At 37.0% G+C, this 13,652-nt stretch overlaps 1 protein-coding gene across 1 annotated transcript in view; it reads right to left on the bottom strand.

Annotated features, from left to right (window-relative positions):
- Nucleotides 1–13,652, bottom strand: part of LOC122829688 (complement C3-like) — a 32,876-nt gene that overhangs the window by 4,040 nt on the left and 15,184 nt on the right. Inside the window, exons 17-39 of the mRNA XM_044114443.1 lie at nucleotides 12,489–12,557; nucleotides 11,218–11,421; nucleotides 10,998–11,112; nucleotides 10,827–10,915; nucleotides 9,430–9,569; nucleotides 8,980–9,198; nucleotides 8,774–8,837; nucleotides 8,606–8,695; nucleotides 8,136–8,342; nucleotides 7,889–7,964; nucleotides 7,623–7,782; nucleotides 7,419–7,511; nucleotides 7,165–7,315; nucleotides 6,982–7,067; nucleotides 5,758–5,835; nucleotides 5,500–5,655; nucleotides 4,979–5,041; nucleotides 3,954–4,035; nucleotides 3,795–3,843; nucleotides 3,405–3,495; nucleotides 3,233–3,322; nucleotides 1,947–2,049; nucleotides 732–821 (exon numbers count right to left, since the gene is read on the bottom strand). Of these exons, the coding sequence (XP_043970378.1) occupies nucleotides 732–821; nucleotides 1,947–2,049; nucleotides 3,233–3,322; nucleotides 3,405–3,495; nucleotides 3,795–3,843; nucleotides 3,954–4,035; nucleotides 4,979–5,041; nucleotides 5,500–5,655; nucleotides 5,758–5,835; nucleotides 6,982–7,067; nucleotides 7,165–7,315; nucleotides 7,419–7,511; nucleotides 7,623–7,782; nucleotides 7,889–7,964; nucleotides 8,136–8,342; nucleotides 8,606–8,695; nucleotides 8,774–8,837; nucleotides 8,980–9,198; nucleotides 9,430–9,569; nucleotides 10,827–10,915; nucleotides 10,998–11,112; nucleotides 11,218–11,421; nucleotides 12,489–12,557 (2,565 nt within the window). The remainder of the gene's footprint in view (nucleotides 1–731; nucleotides 822–1,946; nucleotides 2,050–3,232; nucleotides 3,323–3,404; nucleotides 3,496–3,794; nucleotides 3,844–3,953; nucleotides 4,036–4,978; nucleotides 5,042–5,499; nucleotides 5,656–5,757; nucleotides 5,836–6,981; nucleotides 7,068–7,164; nucleotides 7,316–7,418; nucleotides 7,512–7,622; nucleotides 7,783–7,888; nucleotides 7,965–8,135; nucleotides 8,343–8,605; nucleotides 8,696–8,773; nucleotides 8,838–8,979; nucleotides 9,199–9,429; nucleotides 9,570–10,826; nucleotides 10,916–10,997; nucleotides 11,113–11,217; nucleotides 11,422–12,488; nucleotides 12,558–13,652) is intronic.

Raw genomic sequence — 13,652 nt, 5'->3', positions numbered from 1 at the left:
AATGTTTGAACAGAGGCCAAGTTCAAGGCTTCAGATAAGGCTATGATACGAAGTCAAGTTTCATTTAAGTTGTATTAGTTACGTAAAAAAATTTCACAACAATTGAAGGTAACAGTTATCCTGGTTTTGTCATTGCCAGTCACATATACAATGACATCAACTCTTTAAATATAAAGCATGAAAAACATATACTTCTATTTTGGGCTAGGAAACTCAATGTTTTATTTTTTGGAAGGTGTTGTCCTTCATGGTTTTAAAGAAACTCAAACAATTACCTGCCACGGAAGGAAAGGACATAAATAAGCATCTTCCTGTATTTTTGACACAATGGAAAATATAGTGAATAAAAAGTAGAAAATGGTTATTTTTTTATGGAAGTGCAGTTTCTAATAAACTGCATCTTTACTTTGAAGAAAGACAACCAGAAAAAACTAAAAAGATTGCTTTTTATTTTTTACGCACAAGAGAGACAGTGTAGGAAATTAAAAACTGTATTTCATCAATATTGATTTTCTTGTTTTCTCCATTTATAAAATGCAATCTTGTTGAAATTTAGACCCCATAAAAGATGTTTAAAGAGAAGTTGGTCATCAACCTTAACACCTTTCAACTAAATAGAGAATTATATTTAGATGTCTGTGTTTGGGATTTCTGTCTGTCTGTGTTGATGTTGCTTTTCTGTCTCAAAGTACAGAAACACAGAAGAGTCTTTCAACATGTAGCTTGGTTACCTTCAGCGCATGTACACACAGGACCGCGACAAAGCCTCAGCAGCTCTCCGCTTTCTCTCCCAGGACGGTAGAATTTTTTACAAGGTTTCCCTAAAAAAAAAAAAAAGAATAAAAAGATATCAAACACTCACACATTGAGTTGTCAGCATGTCAAGACAATAATTAAACTGTCCTGTAGTCTAATGATTATTAGACTTTAATCGTTTGATTTCAATCTAATAGTCTAATGCAATGGTTCCCAAAGATTTTCTGCCCCCCCGCCCCCCTATGGATTACAATAAAATCCCCCCAAGAAAGAAAAGAAAAAAAATCAACTGGGCACACACATCGTTCAACCAGACATAAACCTGTACACATGTTTTGTTTTCAAACTCCACTGAAGTTTATTTCACATTTCAGGTTGCAACAAAACACACTGCAAACCATCTTTACAGTGAAACACTTTTGTGTAACTGTTTTTTTTTTCTTCATTCCTCCATACTGATTCCCGCGCCTCCCCTGCAATGACACTGAGCCCCCCCTAGGGGGTGCACCCCACACTTTGGGAACCACTGGATTAATGACTATTAGACTATAGGACAGTCTATAGATTCTTACAAGGAATCTCTTCAGATTCTTTGCAAGACTGACTGTTAATGGAGATCCTTCCTGCCCACAACAACTCTTTGAGAACATTTGGATGGGATGAGTTATATTTAATTTTAATTTGGGATAACTGAAATATTTCTGAGTCGAATATTCCTCTGGTTCCGTGAGCAAATTAATATCTTTGGAGAGGTCATGTTGAAGTTAAAGTTCACCTGTATAACCGAGACTTATTTTTCTATCAAAAATACTCATATTTCTTAGATTTACGTTTCAGGTTTTAAAGAAAAAAGAAAACATGTTGCACAATAATGAATCATTTTTTGTCTGAATGACAGTAGCTTCACACTGAACCTGTCTTACCTTCCGTTTAAACTAAAGAACAAATTATTATACAAAAATCCTTTCCATAGTGCATGCCAGAGAAAAAAAATAAAATAAAATTATATTGTATAATAAAAAGTTTACATAACAGATGCAGATTTTCCTTCCTGGCTCTATTGTCGGGTTAGCTATGACAAAGAGAAGCTTAGTTACGGTATTATGATACCGAAACACCATTGAGCTGCTGTTAATAAAAGGCACACAGACATGAGTGCCTACATATGTTTTTATGTCTCGGAAACTCACTGTCATAGTATTCATAGAGCGACACAGCGGCTGGCTGCAACACACCCACTTTGAGCTCCTGATGGATCCTGAAAGAGATCATCTCTGGCTCTGTGTTAGAAACCTGTGGAGGATTAGCCAACAACGGTAAAGCTGTAGAGTGAGATTCATGGTAAGTGCAAGAGGAATTAATAAAACCATGTAGAATTTGCCCTTTTGTCCAACAAGAATCCCATTTTGGGGAATTAAGGTTTTGTTGAAAATTTCTCCTTAACGTGAATGACTAAGTCTCTTTCAGAACTACTTTCAACAGACTCCACTGCAAACATCTTAAACTCTGTGCAGGCATCTTTATTAAAAGCTCTGTAAACTAGATAACAATGTTAGCAAAAACCTTAGAGCTACATTTGCCAAACTGGAAAACATAGGTAATAATAGTTACCTATGTAACTATTATTACGTAGTTACGTAGCTTCACATTTTTGATTGCATGCTAAAAATGTCCAAGTCACAAACAATAAGGATTAGAGATACAGTTCTGCACATTTGAATTGAATAATATCATTTTTATGCAATGCTGTGATATGCAGATGTTTTATCCAGTTTGATTTACCCATCCCAGTTCCCTTTAGTGGCTGTTAGTTTGTATAATTTATATACGTTTTTTTGACCATTTGCTGGTACTCACAGATTAAGTATAAAGCATTGTCAACTATCATCCCCTAATGGTCAGACAGAAATTACAGAAGAAAAAAATTCACAAAAGTGACTCTTTCTGTCCTGATGCGGTGCAATTCTGTTAATTATACTGACTTCTTTCCCAACAACACAGGCACAATGCAAAACGAGGGTGAATCGTAGCTGAAACAAATATGTCAGATGTGACAAGACTTGATGCCTTCTGAAAGTGTTATTCTCTTCCTGAAGTTTATGCCCAGATAAAATGTGCTTCCTTTGGCATGTCAAGATTCAGGGAACCATAAGAAAGTGTGTGACAGCACCTTGAGTCTTAGCGTGGATATTTTTATTCAAGTGACCAAATCAGAAATATTTTCACAGATCTCTCGGGAAGGTCAACACTCTTTACACGATTACACACACACAAAAAAAATTCCTGCCAAAAACTTGTTCAAGTTTAACTGGATACAGAAGGAGTTTCTATCAGCAAAGTCACTTCATGATTTGCTTTGAGAAATATTTGGTCAGTTAGGAGAGATTATAGACAAATAATTAGAGTTCTAGCTGGAGCTTCAACATTTAGTTTATCCACTCTCTTGCACAAAGTAAAAGACAAAAGTGCAACTTACCTTATCCAGGTAGATGATAAGTGAGCCTTTTTCTGACAGAATTTTGTCAAACTCATACTTTGAAAAAAGGCTTGAGGGTCCTTCTGACATCTACACACAAAGAGGCACCAAAGATTACATCGTGAAAAGAAAAATGAACTGTTCCTATGATTGTATGCGTATGAGCTCATACTTTGTCCAGGTCGTCTTTATCAAAATGGAACCCAGTTGGCAAACCGATATCCAAAATGGACATTGTTGCATTGCGTTCTCTGCTCTTAAAACTGCATAAATGAAAAAAAAAAGAAAAAAATTTTACAACTTTTTTTCTGAAAATTTGAAGGGAGGAAATAATGAAAATCTTCATACTATTTTAAACTCAAGGGTTTAATAACATCTATGTCTCATCCTGAAATGAACATGACTCTGAAAATCAAACAGCGTTCACTACTCTTGTGAAATATCCATCCAGGGACATTTAAACAAAGTTAAACAACATAGACAACAAACAAACGCGACTTCAGTGTTTATGATAGAAACATGATTTTAACCCTGGTTAGCAACGGTTTCAGGTTCGACTCACAAAAATCCTAGCGTCAGCTTGTACGTTCTCTTCTCATCACTGCTCATTTCTGGAAGGGTAAATATGGAGTAAAGATTTGCTTGCTCTCAAAACAAGATAGACAATTCACCAAAACGGCCCTCACCCACAAAACCAGAAAATCAAGCGTAAATACTTTACCTTCTGTAAGCTCCACAGTCAGGTTGAACATTGTGCAGTCATTTACTTCTTCTTTAGGCATTGCGTAATAGATTGATACCATCTATAGGACAAATTATTTTAAAAATAAGTATAGGTAAATGATAAATAAACATTTCATAAATATTGTCATTAGGTAATGTCTGTTTTCTTGACATATAGTTATAGATAGCTATGTATCATAAGCTTCACAAGGCAAAAGCTCTTTAAAAGCAGAACAATATAAATGTTTTGTTATTCGAACGAGTCCAAGTTGGTGAATTCCTCCTTGGTTTTGATTCAGCAACAACAACATCCCGTTTGGTGCCACGTTTTATCTCGGGCACTTTAAAGCTGGTCGACTGGTGCGCGGGTGCATCTGTGTTTAGAAAATCTATTGAATAAGATGTGATGGCATTTCAAAGCCTTCAAGCAAAAATTGTTTGCATATTCAGTTAAATGTGAATACAGTTGAATCTCAATAGAAATGTTAAAAATAGAATATCACAGAAGATGTTATTTTTCTCTCATTTAATCCAAATAATTAAACTCTATATAGCATAACTTGGGACACTCACTGGCTACAACGTTCTGATACAGGGAGAGGCTTCTTTTTGTCTTCAAAACCGCCCCAGTTCCTCCTGACATTAATTCATCAAAGTTTCATAAGTATCCCTCAGGTATTTTGGTTTGCGTAGAAACTGATCATGCATTTGCAGCTGATTTCCATCCCCTTATGTGCTCTGTTGAATTAAGAACTGGAGAGCCTGCTGAAAAAGAGTGAACCCATTTTCTTGTTCAAGAAAGCACAGCCATCAGGAGATACGTATTCTGTGACCAAAAGTGGTTGTGCATTGTCAGCAAGAGCTATTATTTGATTAAGGGTCAAAAAGGGTGCAAAGAAAACATCCTAGACACCGTTAGAAGGTCAGATCTGTTTTCCTCTTAAAACAGCCTCTCATCCTGTCTACATATTCAGCAAAACATTTGGATAATTAAAAATAAAACTGGACCAACTTCATTTTTACCTTCAAAGTAGCTTCCCCTGTTCCGGTGGCTGTAATGTTTACATCCTTGTTTACGCCTGTAAACTGTCAAATGGGTAAATAATCGTTAATATTAAATGCCTCCCATTACAATGCCGGTAAGCATTAAAACATTTAGAAAGTAACGGCTTTATAGTGAAACACATGTCATAATTGAAGATTTGGTTTTAGATGCTGAAGCACAATTAATTGAATGACTGTTTACTGCTGCACTTCTTGCTTATTTTCATGCAACAAGCAAATGAATTGAGTTAAGGTGCCATTTTCAGGTGATGGATAAAAACAGTCATTTCCTGAACACCAAGAAATCCAAACACTGGTAGAGATTCTAAAAATCATAGAAGGGACATAATCTCATAAAAAGGGAGCAAATCAGTTGTGCATAAACATATGTTTGTAAAACAAAATGAACTGAAACAACGTTGTCAAAAGGAATGGGCCAAGATTTCTTCCCAGCACTGTGATACACAAACATAAACTTGAAAATATGAATATATTCCTACCTTGTTGGATTTTGTTGAATAATGACTTTCCTTGAGGAAACGATACTTAAGAAGATTTGACCTGCCTGGTAAGGAAATGTCCACATTCAGATCATATTTAGATTCTTCAGCGTTTGCCCAGTACTCTGCTACAGCCTGGTATACCATTATTGTAGCCTGGAGACAGTGACATGGAGAATCGGGACCATGTTACCAACAGATGACCACCATGCTAACAAACCAGATATTTAAGTTGAATGTAGAAAACTGCAGTGTTACCTGCGTTGATCCATAGCCTCCTTCAGACTTTTGCTGTTGGCTGAGCCATCTTACAATAGGTTTAGCCTCTGTAAAGGACTTTGAATAAAAGGCAAAAGCCATTAATGTTTTTAAAAATGAAAAAAAAAAATCTCTGCCTTTTGATAACTTAACTTAAAATAACTCTATTTTACTGTATTGCATATTACAACCACTACATAACCGAATGAGCAATGGCCTCAGTAATAAAGTTACTAAAGATCTTGAGTCACATAAGAAGATGATAAGCAAATAGTTTTACAACTCAAGTTTGTTGGCCCAGGCCCCACACACACACACACAATTACCAACAATAAATAAAAAACTTCAGTTGTCCACCTTTATAGAAATAAGGGCAGTTTTGTAACCTTTTAGCTTTAATTTTGTTATGGATTTCATGTTTCTTTTATAATCTATGTATATAATTGAATGTGTATAATATTTTAATATTCATTCTTTTATATTCTATGCATGTCTCCACAGTGTGGGTGAAACGTGCTACAGATCGACACATGGACTGAGACGGTATATTTAATTTGCCTAACTCTAACATTACAGGTTGTTTGGACTCTGCTTATTTTCATGTTGGATAATATAGCAGCCGTTCAACGGGGAGCTGTAAGGTTGGTGAAGAGTGTGTTGATTAAAGGACAAACACTGTAATTCAGCGTACCAGTGTGCTTGTGACTGTCCTAAAGTGTCTGCTGCCTCCTCTTCTCCATTCAACACAAACCAAGAGTTACGACTCCAGAGTTCAATCTTGTGTGACCTCTCCATGATTCAGTATTCAAGCCTCCCTGTGCAGTAACCTCTACTGCTACTACTTCCTCCACGACTGGCACCTTCAAGACTCATCACTTCCTCAAATCCTTCAACTTAATCTGTTCAGCCTCCATCGCTCTCTATGCGGTGTTGCCCCTATGCAACACCGCATGGGGCAACACCCTGCACACTCTTAACTGGCTTAAAACGCTAATCTTCAACCAGTAATATCATCCACTAATCTGCAATATTCATTAATATAATTGACTTTGCTCCCTTGCAGTTATTCCACTCCCACCTAATGAAGAAACCTGCTGGACCAAGAAATCTTCACTGTTTCCTGTTTCAGAAAGCCCCTCCTGAGAGTTTTCTCAGGAGTCACGTCGGTCATAACTTTTCTGCAAACACTCTGGCGTACTTATGTCTTTGTAAAGACGTGCTCACCCTGTTGTTGACAAGGGCAAGAAGAGCATACGCAGTCGCTTCCAATGTGTTTCCATGGGTTGTGGATGAAGGCCAGTGGGATTTGTCTATGAAAGAAATACCCAAAAAGCCAAAGTTTTGTCATTACACCATACTTGATATAAATAATGATCATAAAATAAACAGATGCTTAGTCAGCACTACCTGGAGCAGCAAACTGGTAGAGAATATCTTTGTTCAGCTTATTTTCATTCGCCAAAGCATATGACGTTATTGCAACAGCATAGGGGTTGGTTAGTTGGGGAAGACGACGTTGCAGGTAAGTTACTGATTGGCCAATAATGTCATTCAGATGCTGCAAAAAAGACAGAAAAAAATGTGATGTTGTACTTTTAGCCTTAGTTTCTTGATTGCAATACCACATATTGTGCTATAAATAATTGTGGTGTGGTACCTACATGAATGTCAGAACATAGTGATCGCGACTCTTGCATGGCAATCAGGCAAAAAGCCGTCATGGAGGCATCTGAATCGCTACCAGCCACATCACCCTACAAATGTGTGTACAGGTATAATATAGATATGCATTACTTTGGTTGATTTCTCTGGATTTGGCTTCAAACAAGATTTAAGGACTACTTTAACTAAATCAAAAAACTTACAATCATTTCAAAATGGATCATATAGCCAACCTCCTTATACATTCCTTCAGGGTTCTTTGCTTTGAGAATAAGAAATTTAATAGCCTTGCAGATGACATTTTTGTCCACTTCCACAAGACCATGGGCGATAGCAAAGATCTTGGCAACATAGGCAGTCAACCTAAATAGTGTCAAGAACACAGCAGGTTTCTTTTATGTTCAAAACCAATAATCATGAAACTTAGTGGTGTGCAAACATTCGTGAGTTATAAAAACAGGTTCCTTACCAAGTACCACTTGGACGATCACGAAATACAGCAAATCCGCCATCTTCTTTACGGTAAGCAATTTCATTTGTGTAACCTGCATAAAAGAAAAATGTTAAATATTTGATGGCAGGTATTAAATCGTCATAAATCTAACAAAGGATAAGTAATACAAAGTCACTCTTGGTGGGTAAGTGATGGTTCTGTAAATGTCTGTATATTCCTTCATTCTGATGTTTTCAGAAATAAATAATTAGCATGAGCGTACCAGTTCTGATGTGTTGGAGAGCTTCCTCTCGTTTCTGAAAGCCTACATCTTCCCATTGGTTGGTTTTGTCTAGATATAATGTAGCAATGACCGGCAGGGTCATGGTGATCATGTTCTGCTCTCCACAGCCTCCCGGTGCACTGATCAGTGTTCCCATGGACTTTCCACTAATAGCATTCTCCAGTAGTGAACTCATCTGTTCCCGTCCTTTGTGAGCAGGAGAGGTACACAAACATTCTTAAAATATTTAGAAATAAAATAAAATTAAGCTGACCAGACCTCCTAAAAGCTTTAAGCACATACTGCAGGCGGCTCAGACAAAGGTGGAGTATGAGCTTTGCAGGTAAACCAATAATAAATATGTTTTGCTAATATTTCAATGTAAAAATCCCATGTTTGTGCTTAAATATTGATTTCAAATACTGTGTAATTTTCTTTGTATTTTTTTTCCCCTGTTTACTGTGTCTTACCTGTGACAAAGATTTGTGTAGTCAAAGGTGTGTTTGGAAGAAACTCTGTTTGAGGAATCTCACTATTTATAGTTTCGTCTTGTCTGCCACCTAATAAAAGAAACATTTATTCAATTAGAGAAAATTGGTACGCTTTTTAAATTGCTTTCATTTTGAGGGCACACTTACCAACACCTTTCTCGGCAGGGGCAAGTAGCACATTTCTAATGGATTTTTTCAATACACCTCTCGGCTGCAAAAATAGTAAAGTGGTCCAAACAACAATTTGAATAAAAAGCAAAACTATTAAGAGACAGAACATCTTCACAGTTTGAGAAAAGCAGTTCTAATATGGCATCCTAGACTCAGAAACCGCATTAATCTTTCTCACTTACCACAACACGTAGTTTTCTCTCAATTCCATCCGAGAGGCTCGTCTCTGAATCTATAATAGCTGCTTTGACCGTAACTTTGACTTCCCCTTCCTTCATTGGAATAATAATGAATGGTACAGCATGTGTAGTTTCGGCCCCGACTCTAACCACCTGCCGAAACCTTCGCTGCTTAAAGGCTGCGCTGCACACATCTGTTTCTTCAAGGAGGTCCACACGTACCTTAAAAGAGACAACAAGAAGCCAATGGTAAGGGAGAGGTCTCAACAAATAGGTAATGAACAAAATTAACAAAAATGTTATGCTGTTTTCAGTCCAGTATATTAGATTTGGTAATGGTTTTGTGGCTCATGTATTGTCAATAATTTTTAAAATAAACTAAAATTATCCTGTCCAATAGATATTTTGGTGACATATTTGATGTTTAGGCTGTAAAGTTCAAGACGGACTCACACTGTAGGATTCATCATTGTAGTTATGTAAAATTGCTTTAATTTCAAGTTGCTCTCCGTGGACAGCAGAGTACGGTAGCCTGAGGTCAATGAAGAAAGTTTTTTTGACAATGACCTCTAATGGCTCTGCCACACAGATACCTTAAAAACAGAAGGGAGGACAAATTTGGAACAAATGATAATATATGAATGAAAAATTGTACAGCAACCTGTAATACTGAAGAATTAATTTAGCACATGAAAAAAATGTTTAGTTAAAGCTTCATTATGTAACTTTTATAAAGACTTATGTATTTTTTATATTTATTACATATCTCCTAATGTCGTGACAGTATAGTATGAGACAGATAGTCTGTGAATAATAGAAAAATAAAATAAAAATGAAGCTTCTCTTCCTCCCAATGATCCTACAGCCATCTGCAGAAATGCACTGCTCCCGGTCAGAAGCGACCAGAAGCCAGGAAGAGTCTCTTAGAGCTTTCAATCATGATTGTGTATGTGCTGCTTAGTGTGCAGATGGTGAAGAAACAACTTATAATTGCAGGAAAGTTGTTTATCCGCTGTCATCAGTGGCCATGCTAACTAGCCTGACCGGTTAGGCTCTGTTGAGGTGAGCCAGCCGTAGCGTAGCAGAGAGCAAGGGGAAGGGTCACTAGGGTGATTGACAGCGGTAAAACCCTCCTCATGGCACTAATTAGCTGTTTCTGACATAACAGTGTATTTGGCAGAGGAGAGCATTTTTTTCAGTGTCTGTCTCATACTTCACTGTCACAACATAGTGAAACATATAAAAATGCTTTTTACAAAAGTCTCATGCAATTGCTTTTAGTGGTAAACCTTAACAGCATTTAAAGCATTAGTAGATTCCAGCTATGTGTGTTAATGTATTAGCATTGCCTACATGTTTTTTTTTTTAACCATTTTTTCTATCCCTTTTTGGTGGACAAAGACACTATAATTCAAAAAGGTTTTTTTCTAAGCCTCCAGTGCCGAACCTGTGGAGGGTTTTATAATTCCCTGGAAAACAAATTTGCAACTAAACGTTTTAAGGCTCAAACCTGAATTTGGTTCTATACTGACCACAGAATTATTCCACAGAACAACATGCACACTGAAATTGGTATTAAAATATTCAAACTGATCTAAAGCTAAGTAAAGCAAGGAAAAAATCAAATGTGGAGATTTACAGCATCCAGTGACAAGAATGAAACATCTAGAATTTGGCTTGTTTTGTTAATAATGAACCTGGATGAAACAAACAAGGTACTGAAATAAATAAAATGCAGTTCAGTCATGTAAAATACATATCTAAATGTATTGAGGTTGTGACAAAAGAAAGCGAAAGGGAGATATATACCTATTGATAAAAAATAAATAAATCACAGCTTAAGTTCTCACCGTGAGTGTTCGACAAACTAATTCCAGTCAGCTGCCATGTGGTGATAGAGTCAGGCAAGGCATATTTTTTCCGAACGTTTGTGCTGACACTGGCGTAAAGAAACCATAAACCCCTTTAATAAATGTGGAACTTTCTGTTCTTGCGTACATTTTTTTTGGTGCAACTCTCACCAGTGTGGATTTTCCCGAGGGCATCCAGGTAAGGTGATATCATACCAAAGCCAGCTTTCAGGGAAGTTGCTCCGTGTTGTTATTTTGTTGCTCATGTAATAATCATCCACCTCACCTGAACACAAAAATAAGCACTGGTAAAACGGTTATTGAGCGGCTGTGGGGATAACATAACAATATTATGGCGAAAACTAAACCACCCAAACACTTTCCCACTTACTACGGGCCAAATGAAGTATTTCTTCTCTTCGCTTAGCTTGCTCTTTTTGCATCTCATTACAACAGCGCAAGAAAGCTGTAACACAATCTGGGCCGTCCAAAATGTAATTGCTCCGCCTCTCGCATGTGTATGCAACAGGGATGTCCTTCATACCATCCAGACAGCACTCTCTTTTCAGCTTTTCAGTTTCATTATATGTGTTCGCTGTTGGGAAAGTGAGATTTAATGAGAAGAAAATATGGAGAAAACATGATAAAATTTCCAAAACAAACAATGAAACACAACAATACACAAAGAATGCTTTATGTCTTTTATGATTCCAGGACAATCTCTGTGTCATGGTCAACCTGATGTGCACCATCATTTAAATTACAGACTGTTCTTCAGATCAAACTGTAACAATGAGACAAAAAAACTGACTCTCATTTCTTCTACTAATTAATCCATCATCCCATGTAGAAACTAAATCAGACACTCTAATGCATTATATCATCATAGATACGACATTGAGTTAAAGGGAAATCCAAAACTATTCAAACCATAGGCAAGTTTCAAATTGTAATAGTTTTAATTCAATCAAGAAGTTTGTTTATTGAAGAAAAAGGGAACGATATCTTTTAAAAGGTTGTCTTGGTGTTCCTACAAAACATTGATCCTGAACACAAAATTTTCAAATTTTCAAAAGATAACTTGAAATTTTAAGCGATCGATTCATCTTTTGATGGGCAGACAGTTATATAGGTAGGTAGGTAAGTCGGTATGTATGGATGCGGTTGGGTTGAGGAACTTAGGTTTTGCCCAGATAGACATTGGAGGTTTGGGATTGGGAGACTAGCTGCTCTGCTGGGGCTCGCATGGCTCCTACAGTCCTGGCTGGTGCTGCAAGTCTCTGTGCCTCAAGCTCTTGTCAGAAGGATCGCTACCTTCACCCAGTGTGACAGCCACTCTGTTGTGAGTCCCTTGTTCCTGGATAAGAGGGAACCAGTTGTGGAGCTGCCCCCATTAGGGGGCCACTCTCTCTTGCCTAACATGTAACACCACCACACGTCAGTGTGGTCTTGAAGGGACGATGGACCTTGCAGGCATGGCAGAAGCACCATCCAGTCCTCAAGTCTACATATTTGATGAGGAACTTGTTGCAATTATCTGTGTAGTTTCATAAGGTTATACTTTTTCCTTCTGTTTGTCTGTTGTTTTAAACCAAAAGAAACATCTGCAGAGCATAATTTCAACTGACCTAAAATGAGGAGGGAATAATAGCTACAACTTACCCAGTTTGGTTATGACTTCTGAAATGGTGGCAGCTCGTTTCTGCAGGTGATGAGACTCACATTTTAAATCTGTAATTGCAAGATAAAGTTTACTGTTAAACAAAATGGACAAAACTATTCTCCACAGTGTATGAATATTTTTTTTTTTTTTTTTTTATTTATTTATTTATGATTTTCAAGAATAAACAGGCAAATTAGAGGACAAAACAACAAGTATAAAAATAAAAAAAACAATAAAAAAAACAAAAAACAAAACAAAACAAAAAAACTAACCAGAGTCATCAAAATAAAAGTTCACAGAACAGAACAATCAAAACACTGTCAGCTAACAAAGGGTCTGATAAGAGGATAAAATAAATGTACATCAGATTGTAGAATGTTATCGAGCATGAGACCAAGCAAGTAAGAGACATATCTGAGGACATTGAATCAAACAGCCCACCATGGAATATGGAATAACAAGAAAAGATGAAAACAAGTTATAAACACAATAAACATGACGAAACGGAAAATGAATAAAATAAATTATTAGAAAAAACAGGTCCAGATGTAAACGACAGTTATTTTAGCCTATTATTTTTTATGTATCTATTGAAAGGACCCCAAACATCCAGGAACTTATGATGATTGTCAGACAAAGAATATCGAATCTCCTCAAGATAGATACAGGACACCATATCATTAAGCCATTTCTTAAAACAAGGCAGGGTAGAGGATTTCCATTCCCGTAGAATAACCCGCTTTGCTACCACTAAACCAAACATTAGAGACTGTTGTAGGGACATGGGAAGAGCAAGAGAGGATTTAGAGCAACCCAAAATGATCAAATGCCTATCCGGACAGAGAGGCTTGTCATAAGCGTTGCTATAAAATTCAAAAATCTTGCACCAGAAGTCCATTAGTTTAGGACAGGAGCAAAACATGTGACCCAGGGTCCCATCATCTAATTTACATTTGTCGCATTTTGGTGAGACGCAGGGGAATAGCCTGTTGAGTTTAGTTTTAGAAAAGTGCAGCCGATGGATAACTTTGAATTGAATAAGTTGCAGTCTAGAGTTAATGGAACAGGTCTTAATTCTCGAAAGAGACAAATCCCATTGCTCGTCCGAAATCTCACCAAGTAAATCAGAAGCCCAGGCCTCTTTTATATGCCAAGTAGACGGG

Source organism: Gambusia affinis, linkage group LG04 (genome assembly GCF_019740435.1).
Source record: "Gambusia affinis linkage group LG04, SWU_Gaff_1.0, whole genome shotgun sequence".
NCBI classification, from domain to species: Eukaryota; Metazoa; Chordata; class Actinopteri; order Cyprinodontiformes; family Poeciliidae; genus Gambusia; species Gambusia affinis.
Note: the sequence above shows the minus strand (reverse complement) of the source record. Positions and strands in the feature narration are given on the sequence as shown.